The sequence below is a fragment of the Coturnix japonica genome, chromosome 3, assembly GCF_054131305.1.
Source record: "Coturnix japonica strain WE chromosome 3, WE-NBRP24, whole genome shotgun sequence".
In the NCBI taxonomy this organism is placed as follows: Eukaryota; Metazoa; Chordata; class Aves; order Galliformes; family Phasianidae; genus Coturnix; species Coturnix japonica.
In genome coordinates, this window is record NC_140665.1 from 22,553,874 (window position 1) to 22,569,213 (window position 15,340).

The window sequence follows — 15,340 nt, forward strand, 5'->3', positions numbered from 1 at the left end:
AGTCAGTGGCAGGACCAAGGCTAGAATTTAAAGTCCTGTACTATTTTGGTATCATTTTCAGAGCACCCATTCTTTTCTTGTTTCATTCCTTGCCTGTGATGTCAGAGTTACTGAGTGTGGCCCTATGGTCTGTTACGTACAATGTGTTGGACTGTTTTCTGCTTAAAATCCTTTACTGCATCTAACATGCAGCAGAGGGATTTTCTTTTTCACTATCCGGAACCATCAAAATGCTATTTGGTCATTCATTCACTCATCCTCATTATTTCTTCCAGTATAATGCATTTTAATAGTAGTAACAGCGCTTTACAGCAGCTAATAATGGCCTAAGTCAAGACCAGGATCGCATTCTACAGGACTCTGTGCTGTGAGATATTCGTTGGCCCTTCACTTCAAATGTGTGCATACAAGATGCCTGTGGCAGGGAAGAGCGCAGGAAAGGTTGCTCACCAAGGTACCCAGATTAACAAACATTGAGTCAAAAGTTGTTCTGATAAGAATTCAGTGTTTCTGGTTTTTAATATGAAACAGACGTGTATTTTACTTTTACGACATTGTACAACAGAGATGTTAAAGAACTGAAGCCACTAAAAGAATTTGAAAGCCTGTCTTTTAAGAACTGGTTTTCCATCTGCTAGACAGTCTGTCCCTTTCTGTACCGTATGTGGAGACTGGCCCACCTGCCTATATTTTCTTTAACATTTCCATGGTGTCCCAAAGTGTAAGTTACAGGTAGTACATTTGCAAACCTTAAACATTTTATGCATTTTCGTATTATTTTTTTGCACGGAGATCAGGACAGCATGAAAAGAAACCTGTGCATGCATGTTCTCAGAACACTAAGTAAGATACTGTGTGACACAAGGGAACACTTTTTACTTCAGATACTGACATCATAGTGCTTGACAAAATGTGATTAACCCAAACAAATCTAAGCAGATATTCACAGGTGCAGCTTCCTGCCAAGCATCAGTAGTCAACTGCTTTGGTTTTTGTGTCATCAGCACAATGGCTCAAGACCATGTGTTATGATACCTGATACTGCATCAGTAGCAGCTGGGGGAGAGATAGAAACATTATGTTACTTATATTACCCTTTATGAGTACAGTGGTGACTACTGAACCTACTGACTGTCTCACAGTGAAAGCCTATGTATCAATCTCCTAATAAGTCTGTTACGGGTAACTGTGTTCATTCTTGTAGACCATGGTTGGTGCTGATGCAGATACTTGTTAAGAGTTAAAAACAGCTGCTTTGTTTGTTTGTTTTTCCATCACAGCACTCCCTTGTTGTGTATATACTTTTGTCTCCATCCAGTGCAAGAATATGGAAAGTGGGTTGTTGTTTTTTTCAGAGAAACGTGTACTGCTCTACATATGTAAATATTGAACTCCAGAAACCAGGGATTGTTTTTGTTTGGCCACGAGTATCAGCACCACAGCCTGCCTTGCTTGTGTTGTCAACGATAAGTTCAAATTTGGCAGCAATAAATTGGCTCATTAGACACCCAGGTGATACTGCAGTTGGTGTTTCCCTGCCAGTGAGATGCTGGGATTTCGCTAACATTGTATATCCTCTTACTTGCTACTTTTAGTGCTTCGATTTGATCCGTTCTGATCAATTTGAACTGAATGCAGCGGGAGAGCAATGTACAGGCTACTTGTTGTTTACAGTAGATTTTACTGGAAAACAATACCAAAAGTAGGTCTCTGCCTCCGTACTTCTGCTCTCCCTGTAATGAAGCTAACTGCTTTTAATTATAGCCTGTGGAGACACTGCCGAATTACTTAATCTCTGTTTAAAGTCTGGATTCTGCTTTCTTACTTGGCATCTGAATGTTTGGCAGCTTTAAATAAAGTCCAGAACTAAGAGAGAGCAGGACCACGTACATGAGAAATGTGTCACACCTCTATACTGTAAAGTCTTTAAGAAACAGCAGAGATTGAATGTTCGTGTGCCTTTTCAATGTGAGCTTTTCATCCAGTTGAGATGGTGTTTGCAACAACTAGAAGCTCCGAGAGTAAAAGAAATCACACTGCTCTTAAAATGACCGGCTGAAGTAGAAAGAAGGAAAAGAGGTCAGGTATCCCCATTTTCTTTTCCACTGAGACGGAAATTGATTTGGAAATGTTCCTTGCTGAAACTGAAGTTGTATTTCCAGTAGTTGGGAGGAGCTCCCAGATTACATTACCCCACCCGCGTCTGGTTGCTTTCGGTTTACCTGGGGAAATTCTACAAGGAAACTGAAGGAGAAAAAGGGGACAGCAGCAAAGGGAAGAGCACAGAGAACCTAAAACGATAAAAAATTAAGGTAGTGCCTCAAACAGGTGGGCCCTCATTTTGAGTTACGATCATCAGAGATGACGAGTGCTAGCAGTCTGTTTGCTGGGCATGGCATACTGTGGGTATTCACAAATCTCATTTAAAGCAGCTCACATCACCAATTTGTTCACCCCTTGATAAAACAGTGAGTTTTTCTGTGGGAGGGAAATGCTTTTCTTTGTTTTTATACAATAGATCAAATTGTGGAAAGCACTGACTTTATAACATTACAGCCATGAGCAGATCCTTGTTTGCTTGATATTGGAATAGTTTGCCATGTTTATACAACTCTTCTCACACATGCTGTTGAATTTAGCATGGTGTGTAAGGAATAGCATCGGTGTATCCTGGACTCCTCTCAGTATTTCTTCTAATCCTTTCCATAACAGAAATAACAATGTGTCATCTATGACGAATTTACCATACAGAACAGTATGCCCCTTGAGTATCTTTCTCAAGACATATGTATGTGACGCTTAGAAAAACCATGCCCCTGTATGGTTGCTTCTGAACACAACTGATACGACAGTGATACTGCATGGTGTGAGAAGGCAGCCCTGTGTCTGCACAGGCTCTATTCAAAGTGATCTCAGGGGACTCATAACCAAGAATCTTAAATACTGTGGATGTGGCTGATCTTCGTGGCCCTCTGAGCCACAGACCAAAATTGGGTAGTGCCAGATAACCTGTTCGTTCTTCATCAAGCCAAGCAAGAAGGGTGCTTTGTGCTTATTGCAGGTGGGAAATGATGGCATCTGCCAGGAATGTCCTGTGTGGGTCAGAGCCAGGCTAAAGGGTGGAACTTCAAGATGTAATGGCATCGACTTCAGTAGCACGGGATAAATTATTCCCTCCCTCAGCAGGGGTTTAGCCTGTGTAAGCACAGCCCCTCTGTTGGATGTAGGACATGGTGCCAGCATGGGAGCCGTGCCTGAAAACCTTATAGCCCAGAGGAAATGGGCTTACAACCCCTCCTGCAGCTTTCTTGCTGAGGTTTTAAGTGGATCTCCTCTGCCTTTGTCTTGAGCCACATGCCCAGCAGTCCATGCTAAACTCAGCAGGGGGTCACCACTTTAGTGGCTAGACTTCAGCTAGTATCATAACATTGCTTGTGTGCTTCAAGTATTAGTACCAGGAGTTAGCATAACAAAACTGTAGTCAGTCCCCAGAGAACATAAGGTTTGCCAGAAACATGCTAAATTTGTGCATTCGTGTTTGCTTTGTGCTGCTTGTTTGTTTTGGTGGGTTTTAGAGCTGTTAGGGAATCAAACCTGTCTCTGCAAGCACAACTACCTGACGTTTTCTTCAGCATTCAAAAATAGAAGATGAACTTCTGATGTTATCACATGTCTGCATGTTTAGGGCTTATCGGCAACCAGCTGAGACATGGAAGTCATATAGGAAGAACGGGGGCTGCCTGAACAGTTCTTCTCATACACCAAGGAACTCAGAACTCTTTTAAAGCATCTGGGCCCCATGAAGGTGCCTTTGCAGTGCCCACAGAAGGAGGGAGACTTGGAAGGCATCGTTTGATCAAAAGGAACTCCATATTGCCACAGTGTTGTTCCTTTGCACGTTTGCTTCTGGCTCACGTGTCAGCCAGAGGAGATATGTGGGCAGAGTGTGTTTGGGAGCCTGGAACTTCTAATTCGTGCTCTAGCACCAGGCATATGGGCATAGCTGAAGCATTTTTTTAAGATAGCTTTTAACTGTAGTTCCTGTGTTTGGGAATGCAGTTAAAGTCATACTAAGCCAGATTAAACACTCAATAGCTTCAAATCCTTTTATTCTCAGCTGGGATCGCAGATGCTCAGCAATGTGTAGTAAGGACGAGTTGGTTGAGAGAGGGCTCGGATGTGAATTATGCTGGGTAAGTTTCTAAGGATTAGGAAATTCTAGCGAGCAGCAATAACATCAAGCACTGCTAACAGCAACTGTAGTGTTCGCACCGAGATGCCTCATGAGATGCAAATTGGAGAAAAGGAGGAGAAATGAATAAAGATGATTCTAAAATGTGACACAGTAAAGTATAGTCTACAAAGTACGTGACTTACAAAGAACGTTGGTAAAATAGGAAGCTTTAATTTCTCTAAAACCCCCCAAACTCTGCAGCCTCCCAAGACTGAAAGGAACTTAACGTTCTTTGCTGTCACCTTAAAATGTTCTGCATGCCGCTCCACCTTCCATTCCCTTTTCTGCTGTCACTCAGGAGACCAGGCTTCCTAAAGTAGGTTTTGAGACTTGGGAGTACTTGTGAAGAAAAACAGGATATGGCAGAACACCTCACAGTGGTGTTAGGATCAGACCTCACAATAATAATTTCATGTCTGAGAACCTTTCTCAGTTGATTCACAAGGTGGGCTTGTGAAGCATCAATGCCATTTCAAGACAGTCTTGCTTTACATGGAAGAAACAGATCTATTTGGAATGCAGCTCTTCCACAAAAAAAAATATTGTCACAAATAAGGCATAATATCGGGCATCTTACCAGATGCTTTGCCTTGCAGTTGGAGCCTGAGTTCTGTGCTCAGTGTTGTCTGCATTGTACTAAAGAACAGCTGAGTTTTGCTCTGGCTGCTATCCCCAGGGCCCTCATGAAGAGGAGATTCATATCTCATGAGATTACCCCACCGAGCAAAGACATGGAATAAATAATACTACTCTTTTACTTCCCTCAAGAATAGTAGCTCACAGAAAGAGCTTTTAAACACAGAGTCAGCATGGGCTAGATACGGCACCAGCGTGGAAAGAAAAAGACATCCTTTACAAGAACAGCCCTGCAAAATGAGGCCAATGTGAGCCTAATGGGTGGTGGAAAACAGTGAGCTGTTTTTTTTCTCCTTCCTAATGCAAGCCTGCAGGGGTTTATTTGCCAGCATGTGTGAGACTTAGGGCAAATCATCTTGATGAAACTCTACTACAACAGGAGCTCAAAATAAATCACGGTAGTGGTGGGGATCTTATTTGGAACCAATTAGAGCTTGTGCAGCTTGTTTCTCCTTGACGGCTTTAATGAATCTATCAACACAGAACATGGGACATAAAAGATTTTACAGTAGTCGCCATTAGGATGAAGGCCACCAGTGCACTCCAGACTGAGAGCGTCTGCTTAAGTGCATGAAAAATAGCATAGCGCTGCTAGGAAAAGGAAAAAGGTATAAGCTTAGCAAAGACATCAAGGAGGGGAAGTTCTGCTGACAAGGGGGGGGTCCATGACTGTGTAAAAGTGTCTGTATTGTTATCATTTTCCTTTATCGGCCCATGTGTTGTAACAAAAGAGAGTGCAATAATCCAGTATTAAGTGTGTGAGTTGGGAAGAAAACATAAAATAGAACGTAGCTCTTTGAAAGGCTAGTTATGTTTCTGTTGAGGGTTTTCATAGTGTATCATTGGCACGGTGGGTTTTTTGGGTGAAGTATTCAATGTGCTCTTTCCACGTGAAGATAAGGAACAGCTGTACACAAGCTCTTCAAAGCTGATAAGTAAGAATGGAGGCAATGGTTACAGTTACAATGAACCTTTACACACCTGAAACTTCTTAGCTGTGCATCAGGCAATTAAAGCTGTTTTTAACTTCTGGTCTGTGAAAGGTAATGGACTCGATATTTTAAAGGGTATTAAAATACTAAGCAGCTTTTAAAGGCTATCGTAAATAAAACATATGACCAAACATGGAACTTTGGGATGTCATTATAGTCTTTTCTTACAGGCTTCCCATGTAACACTCTTTCCTCCAAAGGAAACTCAGCAGACCAGGGAGAAGAAAGAATTAGTGCTGTTTTATGTAATGTTATTTATTCTTTCATGTTCCATAGGACCTCATTAGAAGTACAAGAGATGAGCTCCAGCAGCGTGTGCATGTTATAATTGGCAGTACAAATGAGATTATGATATGAGAATCCTTGACGGTGTGCAGGGAATCAAGAGACAGGAGCCCATATATGTGCTCAGGGGGACTGAGCACTGGGTGAGTCTTTCCAGGAGAGGAACCACAGAGCTGGAGGCTGAATCAAAGTCATCAGGCCTTCATCTTCAGGAAGATACTTCAGTATGTGTCTGAATGTAAGAGTATCCGTCTGCCACCGAAGTCAATAGAGCTTAAGTAGTGTCTTGATAGTTTAAGTGTGTTTAAGAGCTTTCTTTAAACAGCGGGGACATAATATCAATATATGTGAACCATTTGAGAGAGCCTGCAAAAGGCAGAAATACATGATGGGAAACAAAGATGTCTCCTTTGCTCAGAGGCTGCTTGGAGTTTGTGTGGTGACAGAACTAACTGCCAACGTCGGTTAGAGCAAAAACCTTTCTCTAATGTTTCTTAACGACTCCAGCGATGCTGTTTGGAAACTGCTGTGCTCTGATCTCACGCCTTCTCCTCGGGAGAGGTTCGCTTTATCGCTTCATCTGCCTCGGCTCATCTCCTCCAGCGGCCGACCGGGGGAAGCTGAGGGCAGCCGAGGCGAGGCCGCGGCGCACACGGGGCGGGCTGGGGGCCGGGCGAACCGCCGCCACGTCACGGGATTCCAGGCGCTCGGCCAATGGCGGCGCACAAGGGGCGGGCGGACGGCGACAGAGGGCGGCGGGCAGGCCGTGCAGGCCGTGCAGGCCGGGCCGAGCGGCGGCCGCGCGTTCTGTCGGTGACGGGCGGCTCCGCGCCGTGCGGGACGAAGCCCCGTGGAGTCGCGGGCCGCTTCCCGACCGCGTCCGTGCGGCTCCGCGAGCGGCGGCTCGGGCCGGTTCTGCCGCTCCCCGCCCCGACCTTTCCCCGCCGCCCTCCGCTCCGCGGCCCGAGGCGGAGCCCCGCGCGCCAGCAGGGTCCGTTTGGCGGCCGTTACCGCCCGGCGGCAGCGGGAATCCCCCGGCGCGGCGTGTCTTTGTGTTTGTACACACGGCGCCGGGCGCGGGGCGGGGCCTCCCCTCCATTGTGCCCCATTGGCGGCAGGGCGGGCCGGGGGCGCGGCCCCGCGTTGGCCCGTCCCCCCTGTGTCGGCCATCTTTCAATTGTGCTCGCAGCCGCCGCCACCAGCAGCAGCGGCCGCCGCAGCTCCGGCTCCTCCTCGCGCCCGCCCTCGGCCCGCCCTCCTTCCTCCTCCCTCCCTCCTCCCTCCCGCTCGGCAGCCGCTCGCCCAGGCGGACGGGGTAAGTGTGGCGCCGCGCCCCGCGCTCCCCCCCCCCCGCGTTGTCCCCGCTGCCCCCCGACCCTCCCCGCAAACTTTATTCTCCCCTCGGCCCGTTCTCCTCCTCCGCCGCCGCCCCGCGCCTCCCTCCCGTTCCATTCCCGCGTCGCCGCTCGGCTCCGCCGGATCCCCCCGCTCTGCGCGGCCGCCGCTCCCCGCTCGGCCCCGCTCCGGACCCCCCTCCCCCCATGTCCCCTTTCTGCGGCCTCCCCCGGGCCCTCGGCGGCTCCCGGGCCCCGCGTCCCCCCGCATCGGAGCCGGGGAGCGGCAGCGGAGCGTTACCGAGACCGCCCGGGACCTCCCGGCCGCCGCCGCCTTCCCCGCTTCCCGTGGTTGTTGCCGAGCTTCACCATCTTGTCTCTTTTCTCTGGTCACCGACCATATTTTTTTTCCCCCCTATCGCGTGAAAAACAATCGCGAGGCGCCGAAACGCGCTCCGGGATCGGCCCCGACGCGCCGCGATTCGGGGCTTTGGGAGCTCAAACTTTTCCGCCGCTCCCTCCGGCTGCGGCCGGGCGGTTCGGAGCGGCCGCCGGGGTTGGGCTCCGCGCTTTTGGCCGCGGCTCCGTCGTGGCTCGTTGCGGGGCCGCGCTCGGCGCCCGTTTCCATCTTGTGCCGCGGCCGACGCCGGAGTTCGCCCGCGAGAGGCGCCGCGGAGCGGGGCGCTGCCGGGAGCCGACCCCGCACCGAGCGATACGGGGACCGGGCCCACGCACCCCGAAGTTGCCCCCCCTCCCTCCCTCTTCCTCCGCGCTCGTCCCGGCCCTTCCCCTGCACACAGCGCGGCGCGGACGCCCGTTGGCCGCTCGCTCGGCGGGGCCGCGGGGCGGGAGGGATGGACGGATGGATGGAGGGGCGCCGGGCGGCTCGGGGCGGGCGACGGAGGCCGGAGCAGCCCGGGGGTGTCCCCGCACCGCGGCCCCCCGCCGCTCCGACAGCCGGGGGGATGCGGGCCCCGCCGCTTCCCGGAGGGGCGGGGGGAGGAGCGGGGGGGCGCTCTGGGGTTAACGGCTCCGCTGGGCGGAGCGGGACGGCGGCGCGGCCCCCCCTGCCACCCCCCGCACCCCGAGAGCGGGTGGGGCGGCGGGGCAGGGCTGGGCAGGGCCGGGCAGGGCGGGGGGAAGCGCTCCCCGGGCGCGGGGTGAGGCGGGCGGCTTGTCGCCGCAGGTGTAAGGCAGCGACGTCGGCAGCAGCAGCATGGCCCGTACCAAGCAGACCGCCCGCAAGTCCACCGGCGGCAAGGCGCCCCGCAAGCAGCTGGCCACCAAGGCGGCACGCAAGAGCGCGCCCTCTACCGGCGGGGTGAAGAAGCCGCACCGTTACCGGTACGATGCGCCCCCCGGCGGCACCGCCACGACCGGCCGCGGGATGGGGATGGGGAGGGACAGGGACGGAGCGGAGGGGAAACTTCGGAGCGGGGGGAAGCGGGGCCGGGCGGGACGGAGCGGCCGCAGAACGCGCTGAGAGCGGGACAGCCGCGTGATGCCAGGAAATAAGAGCGCTCCGAACGCGGGCTGCGCCGTACGGCCCAGACCCAGAACGACGGGAGGTCAGCGGGCAGGAACGGCCGGGTCCCTGTCAGGATGAACGTGGGGAGAGCTCTGGGGTCACCGCACCGACTGACAGCGCTGCGCTGAGCCTGCCGCTGTGTGCCGTGCACAGCACAACATTGATGGCATCAGGACCCCTGGTGGCCTGATGCTGTGCTCACAAGGGGAGGGATGCTGCCGGGCAGGGGGGTGCACACAGATGAGTGGTGAGTAACAGGGAAAGGGAAACAGAGTTATCATTGCTGCTGCTGGGCTGCTTCTACTGAAAGCAACACATTGATGGAGCGCTGGGACAGGCTGCCCGGCAAAGCTGTGGGATCTTCCATAGAGATACTCAAGACCTGCCTGGACACTCACCTGCACGCCCTGCTGTGGGGAACTGCTCATAGCAGGGGGCTGACAAGATCATCTCCCAGCAGTCCCTTCCAACCCCTACGTTTGCATGTGTTTTTGATGTTTAGTTCAGGTTAGGTCACGAACCCTGTTAAGGCAATATACAATTATGTTTTGAATACTAATTGTCTTTTTTTATTATGATCATGCATTTCTAAAGGCCTGGCACTGTGGCCCTCCGTGAAATCAGGCGCTATCAGAAGTCAACTGAACTTTTGATCCGCAAACTTCCCTTCCAACGTCTGGTGCGTGAAATTGCTCAGGACTTCAAAACAGATCTGCGCTTCCAGAGCGCTGCTATTGGTGCTTTGCAGGTAAGTGGTGCTGGGAGCAGCGCCTCACCTAGATGGCACTCAACAGCTCCCTCAAGAACCTGTACCAAAGCACGCACCCATCTGCTTTACCAGAGATCTGCAAGATCACTGGGAGAGCTTCCCAAAAAGTGGTCATTGTGAGGGCACAGCTGTTCTGTGAATGCTGCAAGGAGGAGGCTCCCACCCACCCTAATGCAGGAACGGCAGGCAGGGCTCAGCCCCCCACTCGTGTTGAGCAGCTGCTTTATTTTGTTAGCTCCAGCTGCATCGTGCTGTGGTGGGCACAGCATCTGCTGGCAGGGCTCCAACATGGAGGATGCACCCCAGTGGGCATCCTCTGTTTACAGTTGCCCTGATGTTGGTCTGCAGGTGCCACAGCTAAAATGATGCAGTGACAGGTCAGCAGCTCCTTATAACAGCTGTCAACATATCATTGAACTGGCCATCCCGCCCTTTCCCCCAGCAAAAGAATAGTACAGTAAATAAGCTACTGCAGATAAATCCATCAATGGATATTTATCTGCAGTATAAATATCTATCTAAGCTCAAAACAGACTGAAGTTTTACCTTTGGAAGAATGGAAAGTGTTGTCATGTAGAACTTGTTCCAGTCTTTCCAAATGAAGGTCTTGATGTCCTGAAATTCAGGTTAAAGAAAAACAACTTGCTGAGCCACATCTGAAAGTGGTTGATGAAATGGCTATTTGTGTAAAGTGGTTCATACTAAGCATAACTCTTTATTGTGTTAGTTAACTAACTTAGAATACATTGAGGGTGAAGCATTGATTACTCCTCCAGAGCCAGATTCCTGGCAGTCTTAACTGAATCTAGTATAAGCTCCCTAGAACTTGATATTCCTGTTCAGTTAGTTTTACGGGGGTTCCCTTTGCTTTGTCTGTTCTGAAAACTGGCAGACTCCAGCTGTGTGGTTGTGCTTCCCAAATCAAGTGACCAATAGTTCAGTCTTGTTAGGTCTCCTCCAAGGATTTGTTCTTATGAGAATGATAGAAATAGATTCCCGATTCCAGAACCTAGTTATAGTTGTAGAAGCCAATAATCAGAAAAGGAGAGCTATTCCTCAGAAAAGAAAGGCATTCTACAAGACAAGGGCCAAAATGTGCACCATGAGGCCCCATATACTTGAGTGCATTCTTAGCTCTGAAAGGTGACTACATGCATTTCCAAGGTTGCTGCTTTTGCTTGGTGTTCTGGCTTCACTCTTGGCTGTGCACATGGTAATTCTTCAGTCCTGAGGTTTATTGATGTGTGTTTGTTTTGTTCTAGACTGGAATTACTTACTAACATGTAGATTGTAGCTGATGCATCTTCAGAACAGTGGCTGGAACATTCCTGGTTGTGCATTAAGCAGTTGTTGGTGGAACGTTCATAATGCTTCCTACTTGCCTAGTTCAGAAAAGGAAAAGCAACCCCAACCTTAACCCTTTCAGTACCATATTACTTGGCTGGCTTAGTTGGTGAAGTTCCTTAACTTTTCATGTAATGGATTAGCAAAACATGAAATATCAAGTAACTTAATACTACAGTCCTCATCCACAGTAAATATTTTTCTTCCTTCTAATTAAGCATTGTATGTAACTTAGTTGCTTTTTTGCAGTTTACACAAGCTGTTGCTTTGTATGTATTCTGAGAGGGTGGATCTCAGCCTTCTTTCTGGAAATTAGCGCCATCTTTTCTGCCTGCTCACCCAGTGTGCTGGGTCCTGCTGGCATGTTTCTTAGGAGGCTGTTAGATGCTGGAATTCTGAATCAAGCTGAGAACGTGTAAACAGTTACCATTGGTGTGCTAGGCCTAATTAGCAACAAGCTTAAAGTGAGCCAGGAGAATAATTAGGTCTAACCGCGCATCTGTCTAACCCCAGATCCTGCCTACAGCAGCACAGTAACGGGGATAGGATTGTGGTTTTCTTAGGACAGGGCTTATCCTTTTCATTCCTAAGGTGCCAGCCGTGGGATTCACAAGTGTGAGAGCCTTCTCTATGAATAAGGCTGTGCCCTCTGTGCCCCAAACAGGTGAATGATGCTTAGAAAGTATAATGGCAGAAGGACCAGCAGAGTAGAAAGATATTACAAAGGAAGGGAAAAGATTACTCACCTGTCTCCAAGGATCTGGGTTTACAGAAGAAACTCCTCAGGGAAGGGACCTGCAGAAAAAGATCCTTCCACTGCAGCAGCCAGCCCTTAAATGAGGTTCAGGAGAGGTGGAGCCAGGCTCCACCCCAGTGTGAACTGCCTTCACCTGTGCTCCCAGGGCTGATTGGGTCTTGTCTTCAGGTGTTAATCGGTGGTTTAGGCTGTGATACAACGGTTCAAATACAAGGGGGAAGTAACTGTAGGTAGAGGAGAGTTGTCTAATGGTGATTTTCAGACTGCTGTTCTGCTTTTGGTGATAGAAGAAGTTTCTTAGTTAAAGGCGTTGTCCCCTTACATCTAATAATTCTCCATACAGTTCTTACTGTTAGTTTGTGACTTAAGAATTAAGCAACCTTCTCGGTAGCCACACATCCTGCAGTGAGGAGCCGTGTGCCTTAACTGCCTCTTGTAAAAGAACACCTACTCTTTTCCCTAGCAACAGCCAATTGCACCTGATGCTTCAGCAGCTCTTACTCTGGGAGAGCAGACGAGTAACTCAACTGGTGTAACCCAGCCTTTAAAAAGAGAAGTTCCTAAACAAACTCACCTTTGGATAAGATGACCCCTTATCTCATGAGCGTGCTGTCACAGCGTTTATTCAGTCACGTTCCAGAGGATGTCCTCACCAACTGGTGTCAGTCCACAGCTTTGACACTATTTGATACCTTATGTGAAAACAGTGACTTTTCTTTGACAGTCTCAACCTTTTGATGTATGTTAATGGAGATAGAAGCTCAAACTTAATACCGCGTTACATTGTACTTGGAATTCTCCTTTTCCTCATTCTTGGAGAGTGAAAATATTCTTTACTCTTTTCTTCCATACTAGGAGGCAAGTGAAGCCTACTTGGTTGGCCTGTTTGAAGATACCAACCTGTGTGCTATCCATGCCAAACGCGTCACAATCATGCCAAAAGATATCCAGCTAGCACGCCGCATCCGTGGGGAGCGTGCCTAAACTTCACCACCATGGGTTTGTCATTCTCGAAGCAAAATCTTCTTCCTGTTATTGGTAGTAATGAACGTTAGATATTTTTTCCATGGGGTTCAAAGTTACCTGAGTATATGGTTGCAAATGGAAAACTAGGGGGACAGAATTGGGTATTGGCAAGGTTTTTTTTTTTTTGTTTCCATTTTCATTTGTGTGTGGATTTTTAATATAAAGGAGGGGACAAAACATTAATGCGGTCACCAAAATGGCAGCGTGAACAAGTTTCAACAATTCAGCTTTATAAAAAAACAAAGGCAAAAAAAAAAAAATAGTATAAATAAGCCTGTCAAATTTTTCTGGACGATGCCAGCATTTGGATTTTTTTAAACAAGTCAATTTCTTACCAATGGCAACTAAATGGTGTTTGTAGCATTTTTATCATACAGTAGTTTCCATCCATTCACTATACTTTTCTAACTGAGTTGTCCTACATGCAAGTACATGTTTTTAATGTCGTCTGTCTTCTGTGCTGTTCCTGTAAGTTTGCTATTAAAATACATTAAATGAAGCCTGGTTTTAGTCTTGATTCTTAAACGTTACGTTTGGGTTATATTTGATTAAAAATGATTCTCCCGTGTCTCCCTTTTTCTCTCCCATCTGTGACCCAAGTACTTCCAGTAGGTTTAGGAAACAGACTTGGTTGAAGTACTGTGTACGGAAGGGCTTTTTTCAGAGCTTACAATCTGAACTTGGTGTGTGTATTGCTGGGTAGAAGCTGGAGCTGCAATGGGCTGCCTGGCTTAGTGATAGAGCTAAGGAAAAACAGGCTTTGCTGCTGTTCACATCCCTCTCTTATTTGCGTTAATGATGAGTTTGGAACCTTCTGTGTTCTTCATGGTTCACCAGACAGCGCAGTCAGTGTAAGTTGTGTTTTGTTTGCTTCTATTAAAGCTTTTTACACTCCATTATCTGGTTTCTTGGTGTGTAGGTATTGGCTTCTTGGTTGACTACCTCCTTTCTGTTTCAATGACATCCTCCAGCACATTTGAGAGTGTGATTAGCGCCTGTTGTACACCCTAATCAAAAAGACTCTTCCATAACCATGGAATATCCCACGCTGGGAGGGATCCACAGGGATTGCTGAGTCCAGCTCCTGGCTCTGCTCAGGACCACCCAAAATTAAAACCATAATGGTGTGGGCTTTAGTTCGCTTCCCTTTATAGCGACAGTACTTTATAGAAGCAGTACTTAGGCAGAAACATATGTTTGAAGCATCATTTTTCTTACACACCTCCCTCCAATCACTGATGAAATTTAATGAAAAGAAATTTACGCCTGAGGTCACATTCTGTTAAAATGTGGTTGTAATTTCTCACCTGAAACTTGGTTATGGATTCTGATGGCCAGAATGAAAGCGGGTTTCATGGTGTGTTTCTTGGCATCTCTTAGAGACAGCGAGTTACACAGAAGAAAACAACACAGGCAGGGAATGGATTTCACCTCTATGCGAAGACTCCCTACAAAGCTTGTTAGCTGCTGACTTGTCAAGAAGTTCTGGGTGAGCTCTAAGAACACAAGTGAGGTTGTCTGAAGGTTTCCAAGGAGGATTCATAGAAAAGTATTCTCTGCTTTGGTGTCTTGAACAGAGCCCAGAACTGCAGAATAAATCACATTATTCATAACTTGCTGTCTGCCAGGGTTGTGCTGTGTAAAGTCTGTTTTAATGGAGTAGTTTGTCACGTAGAGAACTAATGCTAGACAAAATGCGATCACACGCTTCTGATGCCAGGCAGTTCATAGCCATGAAGTGAAAATTAAGGAGAACTTGTGTGGGAGCATCTGGAGCAGCACATACAAAAGGTGAGCGGCTGAGCTTTAACTTACCTGAGACTTGGCTCCTGTCAAGTTGATAACAGCTGGTTAAACTCGATACAAAAGCACTTTTGTGCTTTTTTTTTTACCTGCTTGTGTTGTCCTTTACTTCAGGACTGTTTCATGCATCCAATGATAATGTTGCAACCATCTACACAAAAGGATGATCGGTTGCCCTTTTTTCAATAAGGTGGAGGCATTGATAAAGGAGCTGAAGTTTTTTCCTATCCAGATTAGAGAAACAAATCTAGAAATGCCGGTATGCAAATGAAATACTGACTTCCTCCTTTAGAAAGAGAATCGGGATGAGGAATACAGTGACAGTGCAGGTAAAGCCATCAAGCCAGAGGGATTCATAAGCTTTCATTGGGTTCTGTTCTTTTTGTGTGACTGAAACCAGCCTGATCCCCTCTCACTCCAACCTACATTTACTTGAGATTTGGCAAGTTTGATTACCTGTGAGTTTTCCTTCACGCCTATTGAAGGTGGTGAGCAGAACAAATCTGAGAGACAGCACACGTGAGAGCTCTTGTGCTTCCCTGCTGCCTGGGACTGGATGAGCAGCGTGGCTTTAAGCTAAAAGAGAGGAGGTGTAAGTCACATGTGAGGAAAACGCATCAGAGGGCAGCGAA

General features: G+C 48.2%; 1 protein-coding gene across 1 annotated transcript; it reads left to right on the forward strand.

The window, feature by feature from the left end:
• Window positions 1-7,429: 7,429 nt before the first annotated feature.
• Window positions 7,430-13,404, forward strand: H3-3A (H3.3 histone A). The gene is made up of 4 exons (XM_085542998.1): window positions 7,430-7,462; window positions 8,668-8,825; window positions 9,604-9,757; window positions 12,735-13,404. The coding sequence occupies exons 2-4, from the start codon at window positions 8,698-8,700 to the stop codon at window positions 12,861-12,863; spliced, it is 411 nt and encodes a 136-aa protein (XP_085399124.1). The 5' UTR covers window positions 7,430-7,462; window positions 8,668-8,697; the 3' UTR covers window positions 12,864-13,404.
• The last annotated feature ends 1,936 nt before the right edge of the window (window positions 13,405-15,340 follow it).